The following is a 25,865-nucleotide window of genomic DNA, read 5'->3' as shown; positions in this document are numbered from 1 at the left end:
TAACCCTTTATTAAACAAAAATTGCATGCATGTGACCAAAGGACAGGCCTACAAAACCCACTCAGTTTTTCTGGACAAACTTCAGTTTGGCTTTGATATGCTGCTGTGTGAGCAGTGGAGTTTTTCTTGGCTAATAATGTTGAAGCCAATCATGATTAAGAGTCCTCACAACAGTCCGCCTTGAAACGGCAAGTCCAGATGAGGCCAGTTCAGCAACAGTCATCTTGGCAGATATTTGGAGATTCTTGGTGACATTTCTTTTCACTATATAATCTGAACATACATTTTACATTCCAAATGTACCAACTAGGGGCCTTAACTTTGATGGATATAGGTTTTATGACTGGTGCAAACATTGAGTTGATTTTTAGGGAAATGTTCCATAGTATCTTGGGGGGATGCATTATAATCTGGTAACCTGCTGCATGGTTACCTAACTATGGTCAAGTGTTTTTTCCTCAGACCACTGTCCTTCTCTCCTTGTTCCTCACCAAAATCACTTTATGTTCCTCTTTACCTGAGCTATTCTTGAATATTTTGTGTTGTATCTAAACTCAGGCTGCAGGGTTTGGCATTATTACTTGTTACTTATTCTGACTTGGACAAGTCCCCTCTGATGATGTTCCATCTTCATGTAATAGTGTAATTGCTTAAACTGACCTCGACATTCTATTATAAATGTTTGTAATTTGGTTCTCTTTAGATTTTGCAGGCGCATCTTAGATTCCGTGAGCTATCTACATTAGATAAAACGAAAGAAGACAGACAGAAGGGAGATGTTGGACAAGAACATTGTGAAACAGACAGTCGTGATGATGTTGGGAAAGGATGTTGAAAATTAAATAAATTATGAACAAGTAAAGAAACATTAAAGACAGATAGCATTAGGCATTAGGTCCAAGAGAGAGTTTTAGAAAGACACATTGAGAGTAACAACAAGAGGGCATTGTGGAAAGCTAAACTGTCTACTTTGGCTGGGAGTATATTATTTCTCATTCATAGTTCCTCAGGGATGAATAAATGCAAAAAAGAGTACAACTGATTAAAACAAGGTAGTGTGTGTAAATCAGAAGTTTTTATTTATTTTTTTAACCTGGTAAGAAGGATCTTTGTACTCGACTTGTTGATTATTTTAGGAATGACATGTTACATGTAACTGTCCTGCTCTGAGTGGTGACAACACAAAGCAACTTGTTGCATAACAGCACCATGCAGAGCTTTAGTTTATAGTACAAGTTCACATAGTGGCTTTTATTTACTGAAACTATTATTTGATGTCATTTTGACTTCCTCAAATACTGGATACATGAGAACACAAGAGAAAGTTGACCAGACCAGGGATGTTAAGTAATATGGAAACCTCTACAACATCTGTTCACCCTGTCATTTTGAATTTTATTTCAGCCTTTAGGAGTGCACAGACGCAACAAAGCAGCAGAGCCTGTGGAAGCAAGGGCATGTGGTTTAACACTGCCTCTGAATACTTCTGGAGTTTGCCTGACTTTGCATTCACTAACTGTTCAGGAAGAGCCTTTACCAAGCCTACAGTGAGAGACAGATCTTATTCAGTAGAATAGCAAGCCGATAAGGAAGTACACAGCCCTATTATAAATAACCTACTCAAGAGAGCAGTCCCCACTATACTTGACACGACAGATAAATGGCAAGAGAGAAGTGTGTGTGAGTGAATCTGAGTCAGTGTTTGTGTGTTTGACGGTTTCTGGAGGTTAATATACGCCTGTGTAACGAGAGGGAAATTGCTTTATGCCGCTAAGCCCTCGGGCTAGAACATCACAGTTATGATGAACACGAGTTTTACAAAGCCTTCAGTTAAGAGGCTGCCACACACACACACTCTCTCACACACACAATTTCAGGCATGTTCTCTTATGATATCCACACATGCACACGCAGCATGCACACATTAACTAGGGCCTTACACTTTATCGTTTTGTGTTCAGATAAGGAGTGTGTTTGCCTTTGGAGTGTGTGTGTGTGTCACTTTATGAGTGGAGCTGTCACTGAGCAGATTGTCCCATCTCTCATCATGGCATGGTCGTAGGGTCAGGGGGGAGGGAGGGTGGTTTGTGGGCAGCTTGATGTCTTTGCTGATATAAAACCCTGTCAACTGGAGACAGGACCTGTCACTGTGTGTGTGTGTGTGTGTGTGTGTGTGTGTGTGTGTGTGTGTGTGTGTGTGTGTGTGTCAGACAGAAAGACTCTGATAAGTGTCTGCGTCTGTCAGGCAGTCAGGACTGTGAGGACCTGATTGAAAGCAGTCTGAAAGGTCAAAGTCGAGAGGCAGATCAAAGAGCTGAGACGTAGCTGTTCAGTGATTGAGGTTTAGCCATAAAGATGTGTCTAGAAATACACACACACACACACACACACACACACACACACAGGTGCATACACACACAAACACATTTCGGGGATCAATAGAATCAGGGACAATACTGTAATTCAGTGTAAAGATAATGAATGTTCAATTAGTCTGTACTCAGCAATACATCCTCACAACACAGTGTGCCCCTCTGTGTGCATGTGTTTAAGCCAGAATGTATTTTGATGTGTGTGTGTGTGTGTGTGTGTGTGGTTAAGTGTGTTTGTGAGATGTATTTGTACTGTACCATCGATCTCTGTCTCTCCTGCACTCCTGCATTCACAGTAAGATTGCAGCTTATTACCTGTCTCTGCTGTGCTTTCCCGAGGGGCTGCCATGGGATATTGCTGCTCAGGGAACTGCCGTGTGTAGGTCAGAGCAGTGTTAGCCTTCTTATGCTGCTGTGACCTAGGAGTGCCCAGGAGTGCTACCTACCTTGATGATAGCAGGAACAGCAGGCCCTGTGCATTTTTGCCTAGAATTCACAGGCTGTGTGATGTCTAGCTACATTATTTAATGAGGTCTGATGACAGGCCTTTGCAGTTCATTTGGCATTAAGGGGTGCTATCTAGAGACTGAATGATTAGTTTATTGATTATTTGATTTGCAGTAAATGTTAATTGTTTAGGTTGTCACAAACAAATCTTCACCCGTTGTTGCTTTTCAAATGTGAACGTTTGCTGTTTAGACTTGACTTCTTGGCTTCTTTGGACTGTTAAGATAAAATAAACCTAAGAAAAAAGAATCAAATTTAATGAGAAAATAATCAGCAAATTTATAGTGAATAGAAATACTTGGTACATTTATACTTGCTTTTACAGCTCATGTCAAAAGAAATGATGGTGCTTTATGGGCTCTACACCAGTGCATGGATTTACACCTTGCATTAACATGCCTTTGCAAATGAGGTCTGAATATGAGCTCTGTAAGCAAGCAGGCCTCAGGCAATGCAGTAGATGTGTTACTAACTGGGCGGTGCACCCAGTACCTGCTCCATTAATTGTACAGTTACCCACCTTTCAATTTATTGGACACAACAGCTGAAAGCTTAATCTGTCTTTGACACATCCTCTTGCAGCTCTCTGTGAGAATGAATAATCGGCTGACATTTTGTGAATCTTGCTAAGGAAAAGAAATCATTTTGGGAGGTGCTGAATTTGTCTGCTTCTTGTATGAAATGAAAATGTTGTCCCTGTCACCATAGCTGTGCCTTTAGCGCCCACACAGCACAAGAGTGATTGCGACATTCCTGCTGTATATGCCACCGTCTGCTGGAAAGATCCCAGGAGAGATGAAGGTTTGCTGAAAGTTTTAGCAGTGCAGCAAGTGCAACTTCCTTCTGCTCTGTGATTCTACATGAAGTGATTTTTCTCTGGAAAGCTAGAACTGCATGATTTTATATATGATTTTCATCTCATCATTTTACACCTCAAATATAGTAGTGTTTCTCTGGCCACTGACCTCTGTGAAAGGATGTCAAAACCATGAACAAAATGATATGCTTTTATCAGGAATAAAATACAGCACATGGCCCAGGCTCATCACGTCCTGTTCCTTTGAGTTTATGTCAGAAATCTTTTATGTGAAATGTCTGTTCCTTCAGTTTTACACCAGTGGATTTTACAGTTTCAGACCAAGTGAGGTAATTACATTAGAATTAATGACAGTCTGTGTAACACTTTGATTAGTTCTTCTACCACAGGATATCCAGCAGCTCTGTATTGAGCCTTTTTTGTTTCAGGATGCATCATTCAGCGTTAGTGGACCATACAAGAATGCTCAGAACAAAATAATAAAACAATAATTAATCCTTGGCATGATGCTGTTTACTACACCTAGCTAAAGCTAATGCAGTCTAACACAACCATCCTGCCATAAATCTGCCCTCTGTGGAGATAATGTTCAACTTATGTTCAAATTGTATTACAGACGTGTTAGTTCCACTGTATGATCATTTTGCAACTTGCACTGTGTTGTTCTGTTATACTGACAGGTGTTTCTTTTACTTTGTCTACACCAGTTATATCAGTGGCTCCAGGCTAAGACTTCTTAGACACTTCTGTGTATAATGCAGTACAGGTCAACAGCAGCACAGGCTACAGCCTGCCAATAAACTGCCAACTTTCACTTTAAAGTGGAGTGGCGTGTATTTTACATTACTTAGCGCAGTTCTGACAACTAACTATGCCGTACTTTGAATTTTATCACTTGTGCCATTGTAACAATATAATGTGTACATTTTTGTACAGAGGTTGTACAGAGGTGTATGCCATTAAATGGCTTCAGTAATAGATTCTAATGTTTGTAAGAAAACCTGTGAAGTTATAAACACAGTAAGTGTTTTAATTATGCCACACATCATATCAGCACACATAATATTACATAATTTAGGCATGAGGAGGTAGCAAAGATGCAGTGGATCTAATCACATGTTCTGTGGTTTCTCAAGGACTCTTGTTTCTTGGATGATCTCAACTATTAAATTACAAAACAATGTAAAACATTTTTTAACAAAGTTAATCCATCTCCCAGTTGATTAGTAGGGAAGTATAATTTTCTTAAGTGATGTGATTTTGCTCAAGTACTAAATCTGTAATTTCCAGGTAAGGCTAGTGCTACGTTATTTCTCTGAAATGGTTTTGTGTAGCTTTTCCATGAAAACATTTTCCCTCTTGTGTGCACTAATTAACAAAAGCTTTATTCTTAAAGCTGCGTTCAGTTCCTGGAAGTACCAAGACATCTTATATTATTGAAAGAAAAAAAATGCCTAGTGTATTTGCTTTGGTTATTGTAGAGTAATTTTAATATGCAAGAAAGCATCCTGAACCAATAGTGACTCTCCACAGTGAGGAGACTGCTGCAGAGCCGCAGCCCCAGCAGAGCAGGGAGAGCTAGTTGCCAGGGCCCCTGCTGATTAGCTTGATTAATTAGACTGAGAGTTTATCAAAGTGATATTTGGAGTTTGTGTGCAGAGGCCCCCAGTAATGATAGCAGTTGTTGCAGTATTTGGGATGTCATTGTGCGTGTTTGCTTTGCTCCCTCCTTCGAATAAACATCTTCTGTTTATTCCCGTCTCACTCCCATAACCCTTATAACACTGATTTACCTAAAAACTGCAGCCCTTTTTTAAAAATAATTTCTTTTTAAGTCTTGACGTGTTGGCATCATTGCTAAACTAAATGAGTGTCACTGAGTTGTGCAGCTTGCAGTTTGTAGTCATTTCCTTTATAGGTCTGAATTTTGGCTGTCATAACTAGTTTGTGGAGACACTTTTATTTTTTTTATAAACACTCATTGACTGCTTTTCTCAAATCACAGGAGAACATTGTTTTTGCCAGCTACGCATGGCTTGTCAGCCTGTGCCAGAGCCGGAGATGTCACCATGCCAAAGACCAAAACATTAAAATGTTCTGGACGTTTTCACTCCCACTATAAATTCTCCTGTAGCATACACTGCAGAGAAGGGTTGAAGTTACTGGAGAAAAGGACAGGTGAAGGTGAAGACAGACTAGATTATGATAAATACCTTCCAGATTAGCCTCAACTCATATATCTTGATTCCCTCCTTATTATGTCCACAACAGCTTACGCCCTTCCCTTTCCCTTCCCCTCCAGAACGGGAGATCTTTGCCAAAACCACTAACGTTATATTCTTACACACTAACCGCAGGACACATGCAGTGTGTTTGTGACTCAGTGAGAGAAAAGAGACTACTGTTGTATGTGTTCGTTTATCAAGTTTGTTTATCATGCGCGCCCATAAGCCTTTCAGACAGACTGGCAGATGGGCTGTGAGTGGAATTACTTTTTCTTTCTCTTTCCAATAACTTCATATAATATCTTCCATTTCTCTTCTTCTGTTTCCCTACCACTCGCACACATTGCCTCTCTTTCATATGACACATACACACATTCAATTACTCTCCCTCCCAGACACATGTCACTTTACTCTTTTATCCTTTATGTTTGAACAGTCTCCCCCGTTTTCTCCCTCTGCTGGCAGCCAATAGTGGGGCTGTTGATGTAAAGGCCATTTTCTTTGAATCAGAGTGTTGTTGTGTCTTCCCCATTAGCTATTCATGAGCTCTCCTGGATAGGTAGGTTCAGGAGATGCAGTAGCTGACCGAATGTGGATTAACGAGAGTGTCACGTTTAATACAGGCATGTGTTGTCACCAGAAGAGAGGGAGGGAGGGAGAGGGAGATGGAGTGCTTGTTTATCTCATCAACAGTCTAAAGGAAAAGCAGGTCCTGACCTGCACCAATTTATTTTGCACAGCTGAAAAAGAAGACAGATTAGCTGTATCTGTGGATGTGTGTTAGTGTTAAACATTTGCTACTCTTGCACTTGTTGCTGTTTTTGCACCTGTGCTGTGCGTGCACAATATTTTATAATGTTCACCTTTAGCCATAAAGGCACACACAGTACATACATTAAATAAAATGAAAGAGACCAAGAAAGTTAGAGAGATTGAAATCAAGGAGTTAACAAATAAAAGTGCTGACTGCTTGGGGGTGAAGATGGAACGCTTCATCATCGAGCCGCAATGCTAAATGACAGCATGGGAGTGAGAGAATGACATAGAGGGAGAGGCAGAGGCTGACGATGGAGATGATGGGGGCAGTGCGGTTTAGTGCAGAGAAATACAGTGAAAGAGAGAGGGTTAGAGCTCAAAGAGGAGAAGGGGGAGGGAAAGAGAGGAGAGCGAGGTGAGAGGTAGTGTATGTTCTCACCTGAAATCACTTGTCCTTTTTATCTGCACTTCAGTTGAGCTGGATCATGAAGGACAAGGAATACCAATGACTGCTTGCTCTGTCTCCATATATCTTTTTCTATAGCTTATTTGAAATCCACATACTCATATATGGACTGACTGTCAGATACCTGCATGATCTACAGTATCGTTTGCTCTTTCTGCTCGCGCGCACACACACACACACACACACGTGCACACAGCCACACATTTGCGTGGACGCACACATCTTACCACATTGACTTACAAATTGCAAGAGCAGTCAGGGAGATGAAACTCTGAACTTTGAATTCCTGACTAGCTTTGAAGTTTTCAAACATCTCTCTCTTTCACCGTCTTTTGATAGAGGGGGTGTGGTAGCCGCTGCTCTCCACGGGAAATTCTTTTGTAATTGGGCTTCTTTTTTAAAGTCCCGTTTTTTAAGTTTGGTGCTACTAACTAGAGCTTTGTGTCATGGCTATTTAACAGGATGACCTTATCATCCGTGTATGTGCATGTATTTATTTAAGACAGATGGAAGTGCGTATAGATGGACTGGCAATACAAATTTCTTTAGCTTTAGCATAATTTTTTTGGCGGAGATAACTAAAAGACAAGGTTAAACCAGGTGAATATAACTATCTTACAGCAGATCCATGGTCATGCTGCTTAAAATAGGGTTTTACAAACACTGAAATAAGTTGTATTGTAACCTATTTAAACACCAGGAGAAGCATTTTAAAGATTCAGTTTTATTTCCCTTGGCAAACAACATCAGCCTTTTAGATATAATTTCCAAATAGCAGTGAATTATTATCTATTATAAAAAAAAAAAAAAGAACAGCAATTTAACACAGAGTTGGACACAGACCAATATATAACGCATTATGTAATTATATTTGGCTTGTCTCATTTTAGTCCAGTGATTCACTAACGTGTATACACAGACACTGATTCACAATGTGTTTCTGTATTTACACTGACGCTTGAGCTCAGGTTATGCAGAGTTTAAATGAGTTGTCCTGTTGCTTTTCGAAATGCACTGATGACCGTTTTCTTGTCTGTCTGAGTTTCTGCATTTTTGAAATGTTTTTTGTTTTCCTCTTGAGACCACGCCAAGAGTCTGTTTGTCTAACCCTGAATGTTTCATGTCCTCCAATGGAATGCAGTCATACATATTTGTGTACTACTTATCATGATTATTAGTGCTATACAGTGTTGTACCATATTGCAGCACTATAAGACTTTTGGAGGCATGTAGTGTGACTGCTATTAAAAAACTTCAGTCATGCATCATTCATAATGGGGAGCAAATTAAAAAAAAAATAGCGGCATACTCGCCCACCAGCCTTCTTGTTAAACTGGGACGACTACTGCTATTAATGACTTTTTGGTGAATATGAGAAAAATATACCTGCAAACAAGCACAACTCAGGTTTGTCTCAAAGAAAGTTTTTGACAGATGATTAAAAATATTTTTGAACAACTATCTCTTTAGACCACCCTCGCAGCCATCTCTTAAATTTTCATCCAAAAGGAATCTAAAAATATCCACTCCACAGGCTTAGAGAAATGCAGAGAAATTGAAAAGCTAAACAATGAATTACTTGGCAAACAATGGGCAGATATGCCTCAAACACTTCTTTCTCTGTGCTTTCTTATTCATTATAAATTGCTATTACTGGAAACATCTGTGCCAGAATATGTATGACTTTTACACACACACACACACACACACACACATATAGATACAATACAGTATATATGTGTGCAAATGTGGAAGTAAGTAAACAGTTGGAAAAGAAAGTCATATTTTATCTTGGCAAGGACATTTGTTAGAGTTATTGAATTAATTTGAGTCTGTAAGAACGTTTACTGAGACAGAGTCTGCCCTTCAAATGGTGTGTCACTAAGCTGCCCTTGTCTGATGTGGGAAAGAGGGAGAGAGGGAGCGATGTTAGGAGCACGAGGGAGAAGAGGAAGACATGGTGTGTGTTGCAGTTGGTGGCAGATGTTGTCACTGTGGAAAGGAGGAAGTAAACATCCACATTTGCACACACAAACTTGCATTCTCAGAGCATATGGACTCATGCACATAATAATGACAGGCAAGCACACACACACACATACACACCCTGAGATGCCTCCCACGTACCCGACAATAACAAATTAGTTAAAATGTGTGAAGATAAGAGCAGAGGGAAAAAGACAGTGAATGAGTTAGTGAGAGAAGCGCGTCGGAGAAGTGAAACTTAAAGTTATTAAGTTTTTACACACCCACACAGGTAACAGGTAAATGGCATTGCCAGAGGACACAGCATGCACTTTTCAATAGAGAGCTGTGCTTCAGTCCAGCTCAAAATCAATGCTACAGAGTAGAGATGAACAGAGGATAGAGGTGAACAAAAGGTGAGGCTGGTGGAGACTGATGAAGGGAGATTTGATAAAAGGCTGGAAAGGGAGATGAAACAGTGAACACTGTGGGACAAAGTTCAGAGTGTATGGCTCGGAAGGACACCGGAGACGTGCCTCTGGTACTTGCCAGAATTTTTCCTGGCACCAGTATAAATGTAGCAGAGCATGCATGTAAATTACTCATAACCAGTGCTGACGTCAGTGTCTCCCTAAGGGTAGAATTCATAGTCTTGAGATATATTTCCTTTGTGGGTAGACAGTAACGATTGTCTTTTCAAGTGTGAAGGTACACTTTGTTGTTTCACTCTTTGTATTGGAAAGTTGGGAAAAAAGAAGTTCAAAAGTTGGCATTACTCATATCTGTGCAGAATGATCTCGCTCATTCTGGTTGTCTATTTTAAGCTGCGCTGAATTTCTTCTGCATTTAAACATCCAGTTATTCACACCATGATGACACAGTTGAGGTCACATGGCTGTCACTTAAGAGTTGTTAGATTCACATGAATTAATTTAAGTAGAAGTGTGAAACTGCTTAGTTGTTAGAATTGGCATTGTAGGTAGGTGGTAGCCTAAAATATTTAGACTACCTGTTCAAAATGCCCCAAATGTGAGACGCGCTCTTTCACACATGGCCTCTGTGACTCAGGTTAAATGAGGCATGTGGGGCATTTTAAGTTGATTAATTATAATAAAAGTTTTAATTTTAATTTTAATTAATAATCCCAATATGACTGGATTAGGAAGTGAAGAAAGATTTCTAATGTTCTCCTTTAATATTATTTTTTAGATCTGTGAGCGCTGGACACAACTAAGCCTTAATTTCTCAAGAGGGCACAGAGTGAAACAAAAAAGTGATGCTGCTGTTTAAGATGCTTCACCTTCCGTCCACTCTCCTGGTCCCTGTGCATGTCCGCTCCCTCAACCCTACTTCTCACCTCCACGCCTTTGCTCCGGCGACCTTCTCACTCTCCCTTGTCCTGCTCCTGCTCCCTCTCCTCTTTACCTCTGTCTGGTCACGGTCTGTCACAGCGATATCCCGGGTGTCGCAGGTTTGATCTCCTCCTTCAATAATGAATGAAAGGATACGATTCGTCAGTCACTTCAAAACCACATAGCCCACAATACCCAAGGTCAGGACAGTGGCAGCTGTCAGAGGGAATGATGGCTTTCAGAGACAGGTGGGTTGAGGGTGCCTGAGCACATGCACCACACGTACACACAAAAGAGAGAACCTGAGCTTTGGTAAAAGGAGGAGTAGACATGAGTGAGGCAAAATAGATTGAAGAAGATGGGAAGAAAAAGAGCCTCCCTTAGCATGTGAGATTCTCTACTGAAGTCTGGCAGGTGAGAAGAGATGACATCACACAATTCAATTAGTTAGAAAGTGAAAGACACAAAGAAAAGAAGTGAGGAGCTGACAGAGAACGAGAAAGGAGTGAGACTAAGTGATATTTCCTTGGGTTCGCCACACATTTCTTTTTTCAGTGTCTGCTTATTCTGTTTTAACAAGACTCTGCAGTAAGTATCTGTGTGCGATGAGTGTGTAGAGAGATGGAGCCTGGAGTCATGTTGTCAGACTATCACATGTCTGAATGTTGTTGAGTTTGTGAAATCTCTGAGTGTCAGTGTGGATCTGGGTCGATTGTGTGCATGAATCCGTGCGTGTGAAGCCCTGTGGCTGTAATGTGAAGGTAATATTATAATCGTGTCCGACAGGTTCAGGAAGAAACTGGTATTGTCCCTACGCACCACTGTGTGGTGGTTCAAGTGGCATGCACACCACTCCACACCGTCCTCTACTGCTGTTGTATTTCAAATATATTGATTAACTTAAGCGTCAGTTTGAATGATTGTGTGTGTGTGTGTGTCTAAATACATTTTTCTATTTGCAGAAAGACTCTTTTTAATGCGAGGATGTAAAATGCTCAGAATTTTTCACAATCCAAGTGTTTTCAGAGTAGCTTGTATAGAAACTTTCTTCAGAGAGAGAGGAGACTGCCGTCTCCGTGGGAGGTATTTATGTTACTCCCTTCCTTACTCTCTCATTCGACTCCTTTCTCCTCCTGTCTGCTCATCAGAAGACAGGAGCTGGCAGTTTTATGTGCATGTATTTCAGCATGTGTATATCCTAGCAGATGTGCCCTGCAGTGTAGCCCACCCCTTAAATGTCAATGATCACAGCCTCTTCCACCTGATTACTCCCACTCCCCACTCCCTTCAAATCTCTATCCACCACACCCCCAATAATACCCCTCCATCTCCCACTCCTCTTCTGCCCCAATTATTACCCCCTTTACCTCCCGTGCTCCCCTGACCATACACCCACAACACTCCCTAGGGGCTCTAGCATGCTACATGTGGTGATCCAAGCATTATCTCCTGTGTGGGGGTGTGCACTCTCTACTCTACACTAAACATTGTGTACGTACTTGTTCAGGCCACACTCTCTTGCTGCCCTTCGACTCTGTAGTGGACGCTGTGGGCCAGCACTATAGCAGCACACAGGACGCCTGGTATAGAAGAAGAGATGGTTGGATGTTGGATGAACAACATTTACAGTTTAAACATCCACTCCACTGTATAAATACATTGGCTTGGGTTCCCACAAAGCGATGAGCCAATCATCAACAAGCAGCCGGTGTGACTGCAAACCTTGATGTTTCAAATTTGCAGAGGGGCACACCGAGCCTGGAGTTTGGCTACAGTTGCATGATTGTACAAGTTTGCCGGCACACACGAGTGTATGGAGCCTGCCACCGTTTCTCCAATGGAGCTCACTGGATGTACTGGACAGCCTTACACTTGTGAATGTGTGAAACTGTGTTATTTCAGTTTGTTCCTGCTTTGCACTCAGTAAAACCTCCCTAAATGAAAGTTAGCAAAAAAACTGATAAACACACACAGCTACAGTGACGTTATTAAGACCCAGAGAAAGCAATAAACTGGCATTTTAAGACTGCTCGATTGCAGTTTGGTTAACATCCCAGTCTTGCTTATATTTAAGAGAATTACTCACTGGTCAGTCATTAAATGAGCACAGGCCAAATGGCAAAAAGCCAAAGTCAATGTAATTAAGTACATGTGCACGTTTGTTTTCTTTGACCTGCTACTGTACTCGTGTTGTGCACAACAGAATGTGAAGCGAGACTGTCAAAGCTATGAGTTGAGCCCAGCGGGTTTTCCATATGTTTTTGTTGACAACCCTTTGTTGTAGAGGTTGTTTAAGAATCTTCAATAGCTCTCAGAACATTATACTATCACTGTCTTCAACACCAAAAAAAAAAAAAAAGCAAAGGCAAACAAAGTCAAGCATGTTGACTTTGAACTCTGTACAAGCTTAGACTGTTTGCCTCAACTCGTACGTCCTTGTGTGTGTTTGTCTGTGTGTAATGGTGTAGGCAATCTGACACCTGCCAATCAGCACGTCAGGATCAGGTCATCTGTCGGCTCTTCATAGGCAGCAGTCAGTTAAAGCTCCTAGAAACAATGATTGGAGCTGGTAAAGAGGTTAGTAGGGTGTTACCTGGTCTTTAATGAGGGACGCTTTGATCTCATAAGCAGGCTGACACTCAGTAGTCAATTAAAGCAGCTGCCAACTTAAGAAACCACGAGTTAAACGATTGATTAAAGTTGTACGCTCACATCCTGCTGACCCAACCCACCATTCTGCCCCGTCTGATAACATGTGAAGAAGGGGAAGCTTTTTGTTCTGTTGTGCAGGTTTCTACTCATGTTTTCTGTCCAGGAGCAGCATAGTACTTGTAGTCCAGACAGTTCAGGTCCCTTGTGGACTCACTATCTTAAAGTTCAGCTTAGGCCATTGAGAATCAGTGGTTGAACTGCAGCCTAGTGGGTTAGCGCCAGAGTCACTTGGATTTCATCATCATCAAAGGCAGCAGGTGTTTTCTGCCTAACTACCACCTTCTTTGGTCAGTAGATTGCTTCAGTTACTTCTCTGTAATGGAGGTGTGTAAAATAGACAGCACAGACACTCACGGGGTCGATACAGTTTTAATTTGGGAATCACAGCTGGTCTGACCAAGATAGACTGGTTCTGTTAAAGTGTGATTTTACAAATTTTCTGAGTCTGACCAAATTCTAGTGAGCTTCACAAAGGGATGGGCAGTATGGCAAAAAAGAGATTTCAGGCAGCATAACGATTCCCTATTTTATCACAATTCTCTTTAATGTTGGTTTTAAAGACTATCATCTGACAATCACACTGATTTCCCTATTTTAAATAATTTACACATTAACAAAACATAACAGAGAAAGTAGTAATAGAAATGTTATGAATTAAATTATTGGCGTGACTCCATTAAGGATCAGCGGTGTGGCTACACAATAAATCAGCTGTTGTAGCAAAAAATTTACACCCTACACATGAGTGAAACAGTTGATTGTTCTAATCCTTGCTCCTGTTCAGTTAAGAGTCCTCTATGCTTTCAGGTTAGGTGAGAGAGCTGGAACTGTGTTAAGTATCCTGCTTCACATTTTATACTATAAAAAGCCGAGGGGCACACATCAGTTTCCTGTCAAACAGGAAGGTTTAAGTGTGATGGAGCTCTTGTACACAGGGATGTAGCATCTCCTTGCTTATTTGTCTTTACATCAATGAATGCACCTCCAGCAACCTCGCCGTGAAAATCCTGAAGTTAGCAGATGATTCAGGCGTCATTGGCCTGATCCAAGATAGCAAGTCTGCTTATTATTGAAAGGTTTACCAGCTGGTCCTGAGGTGCAGTCCAACAACCTGAAGGTGAACAAGCTCACGACTGTGGCGATGATTGGATTCCAGGAGGCAAATTTCACCCTGGACACAACATCTTCCAACTTCTCTCTTCTGGCAGACACTACTGAGTGCTAAATGCCAAAACTCCCAGACACGGTACAGTTTCTCTCCACAGGCCAACACACTCATTAACAGCTGACCAGTTATAATTGCTACAGAGACCGAGAAATCCGATGGCAGCAGGGCCTCGTTTGCCTTTTCATCCTCGCCAGCTGAAAACCGTCCAGTTACAGTGAATCAGGGCTGAGTTCCTTCAGCCGTGTCCTGTTGTGGTTTGTGATCAGCGTGCATGACTCCCTGTGTTTTGTGGTGTTAATAGCTAGTAGGTAAAAACAGGCATCTGTTGCCATAAGTAAAAAAGAAAGTTGTATCCATGGTAAGACTGGCCTCCTGACAGTCACCAAAAATCCTCTCACCAACACAGGAGATCAGAAACATCCCACTAAGTTTACTTTAGAAAAGCTCAAATCATGAGTTGGAGGAAGCTAGCCAAGAAAAACTTATCAAATTAACAAAAACAACACACAAAGAGAGAAGCTGCTGTAACTGGCGGCCACCCAACAGGCACCATTCTAATTAATTTCTAATTTGGATTAGAAATTAATATTTTAGTGTCCACATTTAAAGTTACACAAACTCAAACCCAAAACTTTCATTAAATGACTTTAAACATATAAATTTATTTTGAAAAGTTTGGTACAGGGAGCTCTTAATTTTATTATTTAAAATTTATGATAAAAATAATTAACAGAAAAATTGAAAGTGAGTGGTGGACCCCTTGTTTACGGCAAGTGAAAGCTTTCCTTGTAGCTATATATGTACATGTTGGTGTTAAATATGGAAATGATAAACCTACAATTTAAAGTCTGAACCAGCAGGTGTTGACATTGAGATAAATCATACTATGGGCAGTATGTAATCATATCTAATCACTTGTTTCTTTTCCGTTATTACTCATTGTTTTCATTAAAATAATGTTAAACAGGTTTGACTTTTATGTTTGGAATTGGGACTGTTAACATCATTAGGTGGGAGAAATGGTTTTGAATGATATTTTGAAGGAACAAAAAACAGTGCAGTAAGCCAGGAGGAGAATTATTTTATAATCTAGTTCATCAGTTTTCAGGTCAGGGTCACAACTCACCAGATATTCACCTCACTCTTGTGAAGTTCACTCACCTCCAGCTCTCTTTGCAAACTTTATAGTTCTCATTACTGATGTAATTCTATTCAATGCCTCCTCCAAACATTGGGTTTTTCCTTAGTTTTTCCATCCTTTTTTGCATATTGGTGCATAAATTAGCTGGATGCACCGTTATTGATGGATAATAGTTCTGTTCTGTTGTTATACATAAGTATTTGAAAATCTGTGGGATTTCAGGATTGCCTAATGACATGACTCATCCTCCAGTTTTTATCCAGTGTAATGTCTCACAGCTTTATAGAAAACAGTATTCAACAGCGTCAGCGACAATGTTTTACTAATTTATATGCAAAAATCTGATACACAACATGTTTTCACTTGAGTTGTCTGAACTCTTTATTTAGGAAAGCCACATTTCTTGGCTTCTCCATTTAATATTGTTCAATTAATTAGCTTTTTCTACCTTATTTTTCTGACTGGTAGCAACATGCCAAAAAGTTAACTCATAATTCTTCCTCTCGCCTCACACACTGTCAGTCCAATTAAGTGTTTTTAAATGCCTGTTGAAACAAGCGCAGGCAGACTTATTAGATTAAACAGGAATAGAACTCATTTGCACCCCGTAATCAAATAGGCTGCTGTTAGCGTGGGGAAAAAACTGCTTAGCCATGCAACTTTTACTCTCTTATTCATTAAAAATTTCGTTGTAATAAAAGAGACTGATTTGGTTATTTTCTCTTTCAACCTCATGTGTCAAAAAGGCATGTTAAAGGGTGTGTGTGTGTGAGAGAGAGAGATAGACAGTGAGACGGAGAGACAGGCTATCAGTAAATCAGTATTCATAGACTATAGCCAGTTTTGCCCCCCCTGTCTCACAGCAGGGGTTCAGCTCTATGAAGATAAAGTGATTTTTCCAGAGTGAGTGACCCTAATTCTGACCTGGCACACACATACATAACCAAACCGTACACACACACTCATATACACACACTCACATTTAAAATTAGGCAGGGACTGCAATGAGAGCTCAACTTTAGTTTAATTTCTGTCCTCAATCCACTTACTCTCTTGTGTCCGTTCTCTGAAATGCATTTACACCACAGGGTTCCCTCTGCATATGTGAATGCAAACTGGGCCACCTAAGTGTGCTTTTGACCAGCTAATTCAAACAAGGCAAATTTCAAACTTCCAATACATACACCTGACACCTTTAGCAATGCTGTTGCCCCATCACCTCATGTTGAGCTACTGAAAATTTTACATCTCACTGCAGCAGTAAAATGCATGATTCATTTTTGGATATTTAATGCAGTGCGGTGTAAAAATAATGATCTTTACTGGTCCATTTGTAAAGGACAAGTCTTTAAAGACCTAACTTCCACTGTAAAAGTGCAGAGAGATGGAGAGGAGATGAGAGAGAGGATTGAATCATGGTGGACCTTGGAGCAGTGACCCTTCTCCTCTTCTCCTCTTGTCCTTTCATCCTCCTTTCTTCCCTCTTTCCTCTATCACAACGCTCATCTCCCCAGCAAATTGAATTCCTCCTCAAAATCTGCCTAAGCAGCTTCATAAGACCAGCCTGTGAGCGGAAACACGCACATCGTGCAACAGGACAAATGTGTGTGTCTGCCTGTGCATGTGTGTGCGTCTGCCTCTTGACTCTCCTTTCACATTTGGAGGCCAGTCTCTGTTAGGCAACATGCCTCCCAGACACATGAAAAGAGGAGACCTTGAGCTGCCACATACTTTGACAGAGATGGACCAAGGGCCAACAAGAGAAGGAGAGAAGAACAAAGAAAAGAGGAGAGGGTCTTGATAGACAGACAGGTGGTTGCATAGTACAGCTTGTGAGAAAGAAAGACAGGTTAAGCCAAGGGAAGACTGTGGGGAGAGAGAGTGACATATTGACATTGAGTGACAGAGATAGACAGAGAGAAAGAAAGAGACAGGCAACATCAGTAAGTGAAACATGCTGTTAGCTGACCTTGTTCCTCTCAGATGTGATGTTCTCTATCTGTAGTTTCTAATGGACTCCCTTTAAAGTAGAAGGAAGGCATTAAAGGGACATGACTGGAGTAGAGAGTTAGAAGGCGTGTGCACACCATGAAGCTGTATGTGGCATGAAGTATGAAGAAAAGGGTAGATAAGTGAATTGGTTGGAGGCAGGTGCAAAAAATCCACATCTTTCTATTTGTAGAATACGTACGTGCACCAGCCTTTCTAATTGAGGTTTTTATCTGGAAAACTGTTAAGGCTGCGTCTTCTGCTGCTGTGTTCTTACGTACACACAGCTTGGCAGTGGTAAGTCACAGTGCTGGTCAGCACTACAGTATGACATTGAAGTCTGCATTGCCAGCCATCATCCGTAGAAACAAATAAATCCTTGTGCTCCCATGCACATTCAAACACCATTTCTCTCTCTTTCCCTCCCAACTTACATAGATACTCTCTTGTAAGTCTATCTTAGATGAAACACTTCCCTCTTGTGCACAGAGCAGGCAGCTATCAATCTAAGAGAGAGAAGGAGGGGGTGAAACAGTGGGAAAGAAAGAGAGGAGGAGGAAGAAGGTGGCTCTGAGACATCCAGTGGGAATAAGGAAGGAGATCAAGACAATGGAGACAAAGTGAGGGGGCTGGAGGAAAGACAGGACTGAGAAAGTTGAAATGGTAGGGAGGAGAGAAGATTGAGTTGACAGGAGAAGGAGAGAGAGAAAGAGAGAATGTAAAACTGTGCCTTAGAGTTATGGACCTGTCCATACATACTGTAGCAAGCAGATAAGCCTGCCCCTTCTAACCCAGTTTGTGTGTGTGTATGTGTGTGTAAATGGTTGATGGGTTGAATAAATCTCTTTGTCTGCAGACCCCTACATCCCATACCCAGATGCAAATTTTTTGTTTAGTGCATCCAGGACTTTACACAGGCTGCCCGTGCTGCAGGTAGTGTCAGTGGACAGTCTTTGGCCCTCAGGCCTTCATGCTGTGTGGTGGTAATCCAAGTATGAACACCAGAGCCAAGATTTAAAGACTGGATGGCATTGTTCTGACTGCAACTGAGCCATTCAACTGAGCTCCAGTTTGTTTTACTTGTCTTACAAAACATTCTCATCATATGATTTAGTATAGGCGATGTCAGTGTACAGTGCAATATTATACGTCTATAGCAGTCTGATCTAGCAGTACAATAATCATATTCAATGTCCAAATACAAGAAAATAACAGATAAGGAGGAGGCGAGGAGCCAGTTGTGCAGTTCACTAAAAGGTAAATTCCTTAGCTTTTTGACTGAACAGTATTGCATCACATCTGAACAACAGGATGTCCAAAAACAAAACATTTTTGGTTGAAAGTAAGAGTTTTATCTCTGGCTTGATGCAAAGCCTGCAGTGCAATATACACCACCATTGGATACGCTTTAAGTGTTGCCCGTGGCACACAGCAGATGCTATGTGCAAACATAAGAGGTAGTCAAGTTACAGTGTGTTGTTCCAGCGAGTAAATGTGATAGAACTGCTGCTTTTCTGGACCGTTGATGCGCATCAACACTGAGAAATAGGGCGCGGTGAAGCAGTGATGCACATTGCAGTGCACATGCCGTTAGAGTCTATGGGCTCACATAGAAAACAATGGGCATAAGTGCTTTAATATTTTTTGCCTGTAAGGGAACTCCTTTATTGCAACACACATGTATAATTCAAAGGCAATGCCACAACATACATAGGACAGTCTGTTGAAATTAGTGTTGTTATTAAAGTCAGAACCTCTAGTCAATATCAAATCCTTGTGAGGATGACCATTCAAAATACTGCAACAAATGTATTCACATTCTTTGTATCATAAAATTTCATTTTAACAGGTGTCTTGACGTTTCCTACGTGGCACCTATCAACATTAAAATTCACACACATTGGTTTCTCAGCTTCTTTTTTTCACCACTGTCTTTGTGTAAGGCACAGAACATGACAAATTCTTTTTTTTATGTTAAAAGGCCCTATTGTCCATGCATGACTCACTCAGTCTTCTTCAAAAAACAAAAAATGACATATTTTCTTCTCTGTTTCTGCCTTTCAGAGGTAGCCCCCTACCTGCAAGGGAGTGGACTGGGGCAGCAGGTGGTGTTGGAAGGAAACAGACTGGTGCTGACCTGCCTGGCTGGAGGCAGCTGGCCTCTGCAGTACCGCTGGACTCTCAACAACAGCAACATCACTGACTGGACACCACAGTACAGGTCAGTTAGCAGTGGCCAGCTCATTATGTGTCTGACTTTTTGTCCTGCCCGCATGTCTGTTGCACCCTTTCCTCCTTCCTTTGTTTCATCATTCCTTCTGTGCGTTCAGTCATGCTTGTAGCTTGGGGAAACAACTGCAGCATAGAGCTGTGTCCGTTAGTGATGGAGTGTGTTTAGAGAAGGTCAGAACATTCAGACAGTAAAGCCAAATTGAGATTAATAATTACATTAACACCATAAATATGTATATGGTCTAGGGAAGAAGAGGAGAACCAATCAATATGTTGAGCTCCTTTCTCTGATTTTCTCTCTTTCAGTCCCTGCATGTTATGTTTTGTAAGAGCTGTGCAGTCCCTCTTGGCAAACTGCAGCTGTGAAACAAAATTGTTTTTCACATCATTCAGAAATAGAGGGAATCTTGGGAATGCATACTGATCCAGCATTTTATAGGAAGTTGTTCAAGCCAGGAGGAGTTGTGTAGGTCTGGGCTACTCTAGTTACTTAAATTGCAGATACTTGATTTTTGATTTTCTTGTTCTTCTTTCTTCTTCCTGGAAGCTTAAAACAAGACAGCAAAGCCTAATCAATTCATATGCAATTTTATTATTATATTTAACCCATAATACTCTACTACATAAACTCTCATATAGTGTGTGAAACCTGTTGAAAAGCTTAATAACTAAATAACTTGGTTTGGTCAATTTGTGCTGAAGATGTCTTACCGCAACACCTGATTGACCACGTTTTTGTCCTGAATAACATTTGACTGCACACCAATATCTGAGACTGACTAAGTGAAATTGACAGAGAAATGATTGTATTGATTGCAACCTGTCAGCAGTGAACTTTGTGTTTAGTGAAATGTATAAAGAAACGTAGAAATGCAGTGACAGCCCCACTGCACACACCTATTTAAGAGCATAATGGAACACAGGCAGAGGGAAGGAGAGAGAGGAGCAGTGTTAGGAAGTGTCCAATATCAAAATCTGTTTCAGGATGAGAGCTGCTGTGTAATGTGTCATTCCTGATTCAGATGGAATTGCATGTGTGACTCTTTGATGTACGTGTGTGTGTATTAGTGTGTGGGTTTGTGTATGTTGGCAGCATACACCGACAGCCTGGGAGTTAAATACTTGGCTGTCCTGGTATTCATAATGAGCCCCAAAGCGATGTCCAGTTTTCCTGTGCCTATTCGGTTTGTGTGTGATATGTGTGTATATATTTGTGTGTTTGTCCAACATGTCCGGCACCAACCTAGATCCTATGCCAAGCTTCCCATTAATGAAGCACAGTCCATTAAAACCACATTACCAACCCCTCTCAGGAAAAAAAAAAATACACAGTCAAAAACATTCTCATACACAGCATACACACATACTGTATACAGGCACTGCTCCGCCTTCCCCCCTGTTATTGGGGAACTTTAACAACCTTAGGCACAATCCATTCTCTGATCAAGGTCACAAATGGGAAATTACACACGAGTGCATACATATGGACAAACAGACCTCCACCTTCTTTCCCTTCTGTCTCGCTGCACTCCAAACATCACTCCCAAAGCCCTCCTGTTTATTTTTATAGGGTTTATTTACAGCTCACAGATGAAGCAAATTCTCGTTAACGTCCTTTCTGTGTCTTTAGATTGTCTATCCCATCTTTGAAGAGGACCGATGCTGGCCTGTATCAGTGTTTGGTGAGGAACAGGATGGGAGCAGTAATACACAGGAGAACAGAGGTGCAGGTGGCCTGTGAGTACAAATGTTGGCACAATATGTACACATCCTTATACTAACACAAGCACAGGAGCTTTTTTAATGATTGAGAATGTTTATGAGGAAACCTGAACTCACACCAACAAGCTGCTTCACTCCTAATGTCCAAATAGAATCACAATTAGTCATCCCTTTTTGCAGTCAAAAACAGTGTCACAGTAATTTTGGTAATATTTATAAATGTTTTTGTTATTGAAAGGGAGTAGGAACCAGGTCTTTGAAAATATATCAGAAATTCTCATTTTCTCACTAAAGATGTAATTAAAATTCAGTCTGACTTCAATAGGTGTGAAGCATTTTAACATCAAAATACCAGGCGTATGCTGAACCGACAGTAAAATGAATTTTTTTAGGACTAAAGGCCCAGTCACACCAGTGTTTAAAGCAATTCATTCTAATTAAATCCTAACAGTCAGTGGTTTTCTTTTGCACAGAAATTATCTGTGTTGACCACTAGCGAGCCGTCTTTGAGGAAAACGAGAGTCTGTGAGTCCAGAATGGATCATAGCTATCATAGCTTCAAGTCACAATGCCACATCTCGGCCAGCCTCTGTTCACGAGCTTCTGTAACTCAGTGCAATCTCTCATTCTGCATTCCTTTCATCTGACTTATAAAATCAAGCATGTTCCCGTGGATTACTTTAAATAATCTTACATTGATCTGCATCCACAATAGTTTTTTTCCTTTTGAGGCTGCAATTTGTTCTGCTGTTACACTGCACTGCATTATACAGAGAGATGTTTCTGTTATTGTGCCTGTTCTCATTGTCAAATAGAGTCAACAGCACCACAACTACAATCCAAAAAATGAACATACAGATGATTCAGCTCCTTTCTGAAACAGTTTGAACAACAACTGAACCATTTCCCCTTCATGCAAGGCAGATTTGTTGCAAGACCGTTGTATTAGACTGTGTTAGTTTGACTTGGTGTACCTTATAATTGAATGAAATGCTGTTTCATCCTGGGAACAAAAAGCCAAGGGACAGAAAATGGTAGAGTACAAAAAGTATACAAAGAGTATTTCACCAGCTAGCCCTGCAAATAGTTACTTTGCAGATAGCTTCTACAGCCACATATTTTATGAAAACACACTGATGAATTCCACTGTGCCATGTTTCTTTTCTTTTTTGGATACCAATGTTTTTAAACATGTCTCTTTTATTACAGTTTTGGGGAACTTCACCGCTGAAGAGCAGAGAAAGACGGTGACTCAGGGCAGAGCTGCTATCATCAGCCCGCCTCCTCTTGCCTCTTTCCCCCAACCCGTAGTCACGTGGTTCAAAGATGGACACAAGGTCATCCCCAACAACAGAATGTAAGTGTCTATCTCATTCTCTGTCTCTGTCTGGCACACACTTACATTTATAGACAGAAACACTAGTATGAAGTGTGTGTGTGTGTGTGTGTGTAACAAAACACTGCTTGAGATAAATTTTTAATTTTACAGTTCTTATCCCACAGTGGTATATTAATTAGCATGCTCTGGAAGCACAAATGTTCTTTCTAATCCTTGCACACCAGTTGTTATGAATAATAAGCCATTTAGATAACTGACCCTTTTCATTAGACAGCTGTACAATAGACTTTGGACATTATCAGGACAAGATAAAATGGATTTTTCAGTGAATCAAATCTACAAGGTTATTAAGTAATTTTAGGTGCATGAGAGATGTTCTTTTATATTAATTGTTCAGCAGAGATATGAGGGTCCCTGGACATGTTGTGTAAGCTGTATTTCACAGCCTTTTGTTTAATGCTGTTGCCTGGCTCCTTTTCAAATGTCTATTTGCATATTGTTCCTCAGCTGCTAAAGCTATCCTGTCACTGTCATTATTTTGAAGATGATAGTAGAATAATGTGCCATGGATGAGGCTCTATCTTAAATTATTTTAAAACATGTACCTGTTTAAATCTACTAATCAGTGAATGGAGGTGTTCAGATGCCGACCTTTGGTGGTTTTATTAGGCTGCGCTCACACTGCGATAACTAACTTCCCATTAAGAAACGCTAACTGCTCTCCTGTGTGTTGTTGAATGAAATTGTCAGTGGCCTTGCTGTATGCATAAATGGACAGGCAGCAACTTTTTTTTACACTTTTAATGACAATCACCAGTGCAAAAGTACTTCTGAGAAACCTTTGTGGAGTCAACTGTTACATAAACAGTTTTTATATTATTTTATTTTTGTCATTGGTTCACATCAAGCTTGACTTTGATTTTGAATGTGAATGAATGTGAAAAGTGTGGCTTAATGATAGTAGACAGCAATTATTGTGTTGCTCAAGACACGGTCTGCATCGAAAGTGTTTACTGTCAGTACATCACTACCCCGCTTCAGCATTGTTAAATTGTACTCCCTTGTGCTGTCCATGTAAAACAGAAAACGGGGAGGCTTTTGTTTTTTTCATTGTTAGTGATGCTTTATGACAGCAGCCTATTTATGTATACTTACATATAAGTGTATATTGTGAAGATGAATGTGATGTACTGTACAAAGTGAAGATGAAGTCCCCTTAATTCGTGTTAAAATAAACTGTACAAATATGAACTTTCTGTCAGAATAATAGATATTTTTGATTTTCTGCCCAACTCAGAGAAGTGGTAAAAATCCAACACCAAAATCCCCTGTTTGTATTTACTGGCACCTTTACTCTGGTTTTGCTGCTTACATGATTCTGTGGATCATAAATCTTATCTTATAAAGTTATATTCATCTGTGGTAAAATAAACCTAAAGTATGTTTGCACATTATATTTGTTCCAAGCTGGTTTCAATTTCACCTTCAACTTCACTTCTTTTAAAGTTTGTTACTCCAAAAAGCCATAAAATGCAGTATAGTCACTGTATGTTTGACAGCGGGGATCTGCTCTGGAAGCTCCCTATCCTGAACCAAAAACGACAGGAGCCAAACACACGCATTGTCACATTATTGTGGCAATCGAGCAAATCATATGCAATTAATTGTAAAAGGATAAAATGAATGATGAAATTGATGTTGAAGCTGAAGTAGCTGCAGAGATTGCAGAATAAGCGCTGATGTAACAGTTGCAGCAGTAGGTTAACAGAGTATTTAAACCACAATATGATTTGACAGTGAGCAATCGGCTGTCACAGTTTGGCAGGTGCACTCAGCAGAGAAATCAGCTGAGAGGTTTGGGCTTTCAGAAAGGGATGATGCTGTGGCCTGCGTTGGCATGTGTAGTCGGTGTACAGTTTCCTCGCCTATGTTTGGGGCAATCAATTTGCCTCTATACATGTGGTTAAAGTACACATTTTATACCTTTATACACATTTACACACAAGTATTTTTATACATTTTAGGTTGTAGGATTACAACTATTACAACTTCACAGCAGCCTAATAATTGGGAAGTATGTCAGTCATGTTTAGTGTTTTCGTTCATATGCTTTGCAGCAATAACTGTTCTATGATCTATAGGTGTAACCAGTTTCTTTGAATTTTCTCTGGTGACGCTCTGCAGAGAGCGGTCCAGCCAACTTTCGGGTCGTTTCGGGTCGTTAACACTTCAGCATACAATATGAATGACGAAAGGCATGCTCAGTTTGGCCATTTTGTAGCTTTGAAAAACCTTTGTTGCTTTAGAAGGATGTTTTTTATCACTGTCTTGCTTTAGAAGTAAATGCCGACCAATGGGTTTTGAGGCATTCACCTGAACCTGAGCAGATGGGATGTGTCTGTACACTTCAGAATTAATTTTGCAACTATCATCAGTAGTTAGATCATCAGTGAAGGTAAGTGAGCTCGTCTGTCCCTGCTCTCCTCTCTGCAAATGGATAAATGATGGGTGTTTGTCCCAGACATAATGGAGGGCACTGTATGTAAGCTACACTTGTTTATTTCAGACACTGTTATTTAGTTTTTTACTTGAATGTATTTTTATTAAATACAATGTTAGCGACTTTCAGGGAACAGGAGGTAGAGGTAATGTTTCACACTGCAAAGACTTTACACTTAATGTAAATGTTGTATATAGCAATTTTATACAGAGAGATGGAGACATGTCTCCAGCAATTTCATATAAAAGCTTTGCCTGACTCAATTATCTGTATCGAGTGTCGATGACAATCTCCTCCCTCCACGAATGGATGACCGATAGAAACAGACAGTGAAAGATTTAGCAGTCAGTGTTTCACATGAAACACATCTCTAACAAACATCTGGCACAGCTGTACATCAGACCAGTAAATTAATCAGGGAGAAAATTTCCCTCTCACAATCAGTGCTTTTGTTGAAATGGCTAATGACAGGTGCATGTGTTTATATATATATAATGAACAGTCTGTCATTCAAGCTTTTAGTCAACTAACATTAGCCCAGTTGTATAGCATAGTACAGGAAGGTGTACTGCATGTGTGTCAGGTTGGTTATGAAAGAGGCT

At 40.5% G+C, this 25,865-nt stretch overlaps 1 protein-coding gene across 3 annotated transcripts in view; it reads left to right on the top strand.

Moving 5' to 3' along the window:
• Positions 1-25,865, top strand: part of LOC113161994 (protein sidekick-1) — a 209,043-nt gene that overhangs the window by 57,016 nt on the left and 126,162 nt on the right. For all 3 annotated transcript variants that reach the window (XM_026359906.2, XM_026359905.2, XM_026359908.2), the window contains exons 2-4: positions 19,535-19,691; positions 21,333-21,439; positions 22,634-22,781. In XM_026359906.2, the coding sequence (XP_026215691.1) occupies positions 19,535-19,691; positions 21,333-21,439; positions 22,634-22,781 (412 nt within the window). The remainder of the gene's footprint in view (positions 1-19,534; positions 19,692-21,332; positions 21,440-22,633; positions 22,782-25,865) is intronic.

This window comes from Anabas testudineus, chromosome 1 (genome assembly GCF_900324465.2).
Source record: "Anabas testudineus chromosome 1, fAnaTes1.2, whole genome shotgun sequence".
NCBI lineage: Eukaryota > Metazoa > Chordata > Actinopteri > Anabantiformes > Anabantidae > Anabas > Anabas testudineus.
The sequence above is the reverse complement of the archived record's forward strand: the minus strand, read 5'-3'. Positions and strand labels throughout refer to the sequence as shown.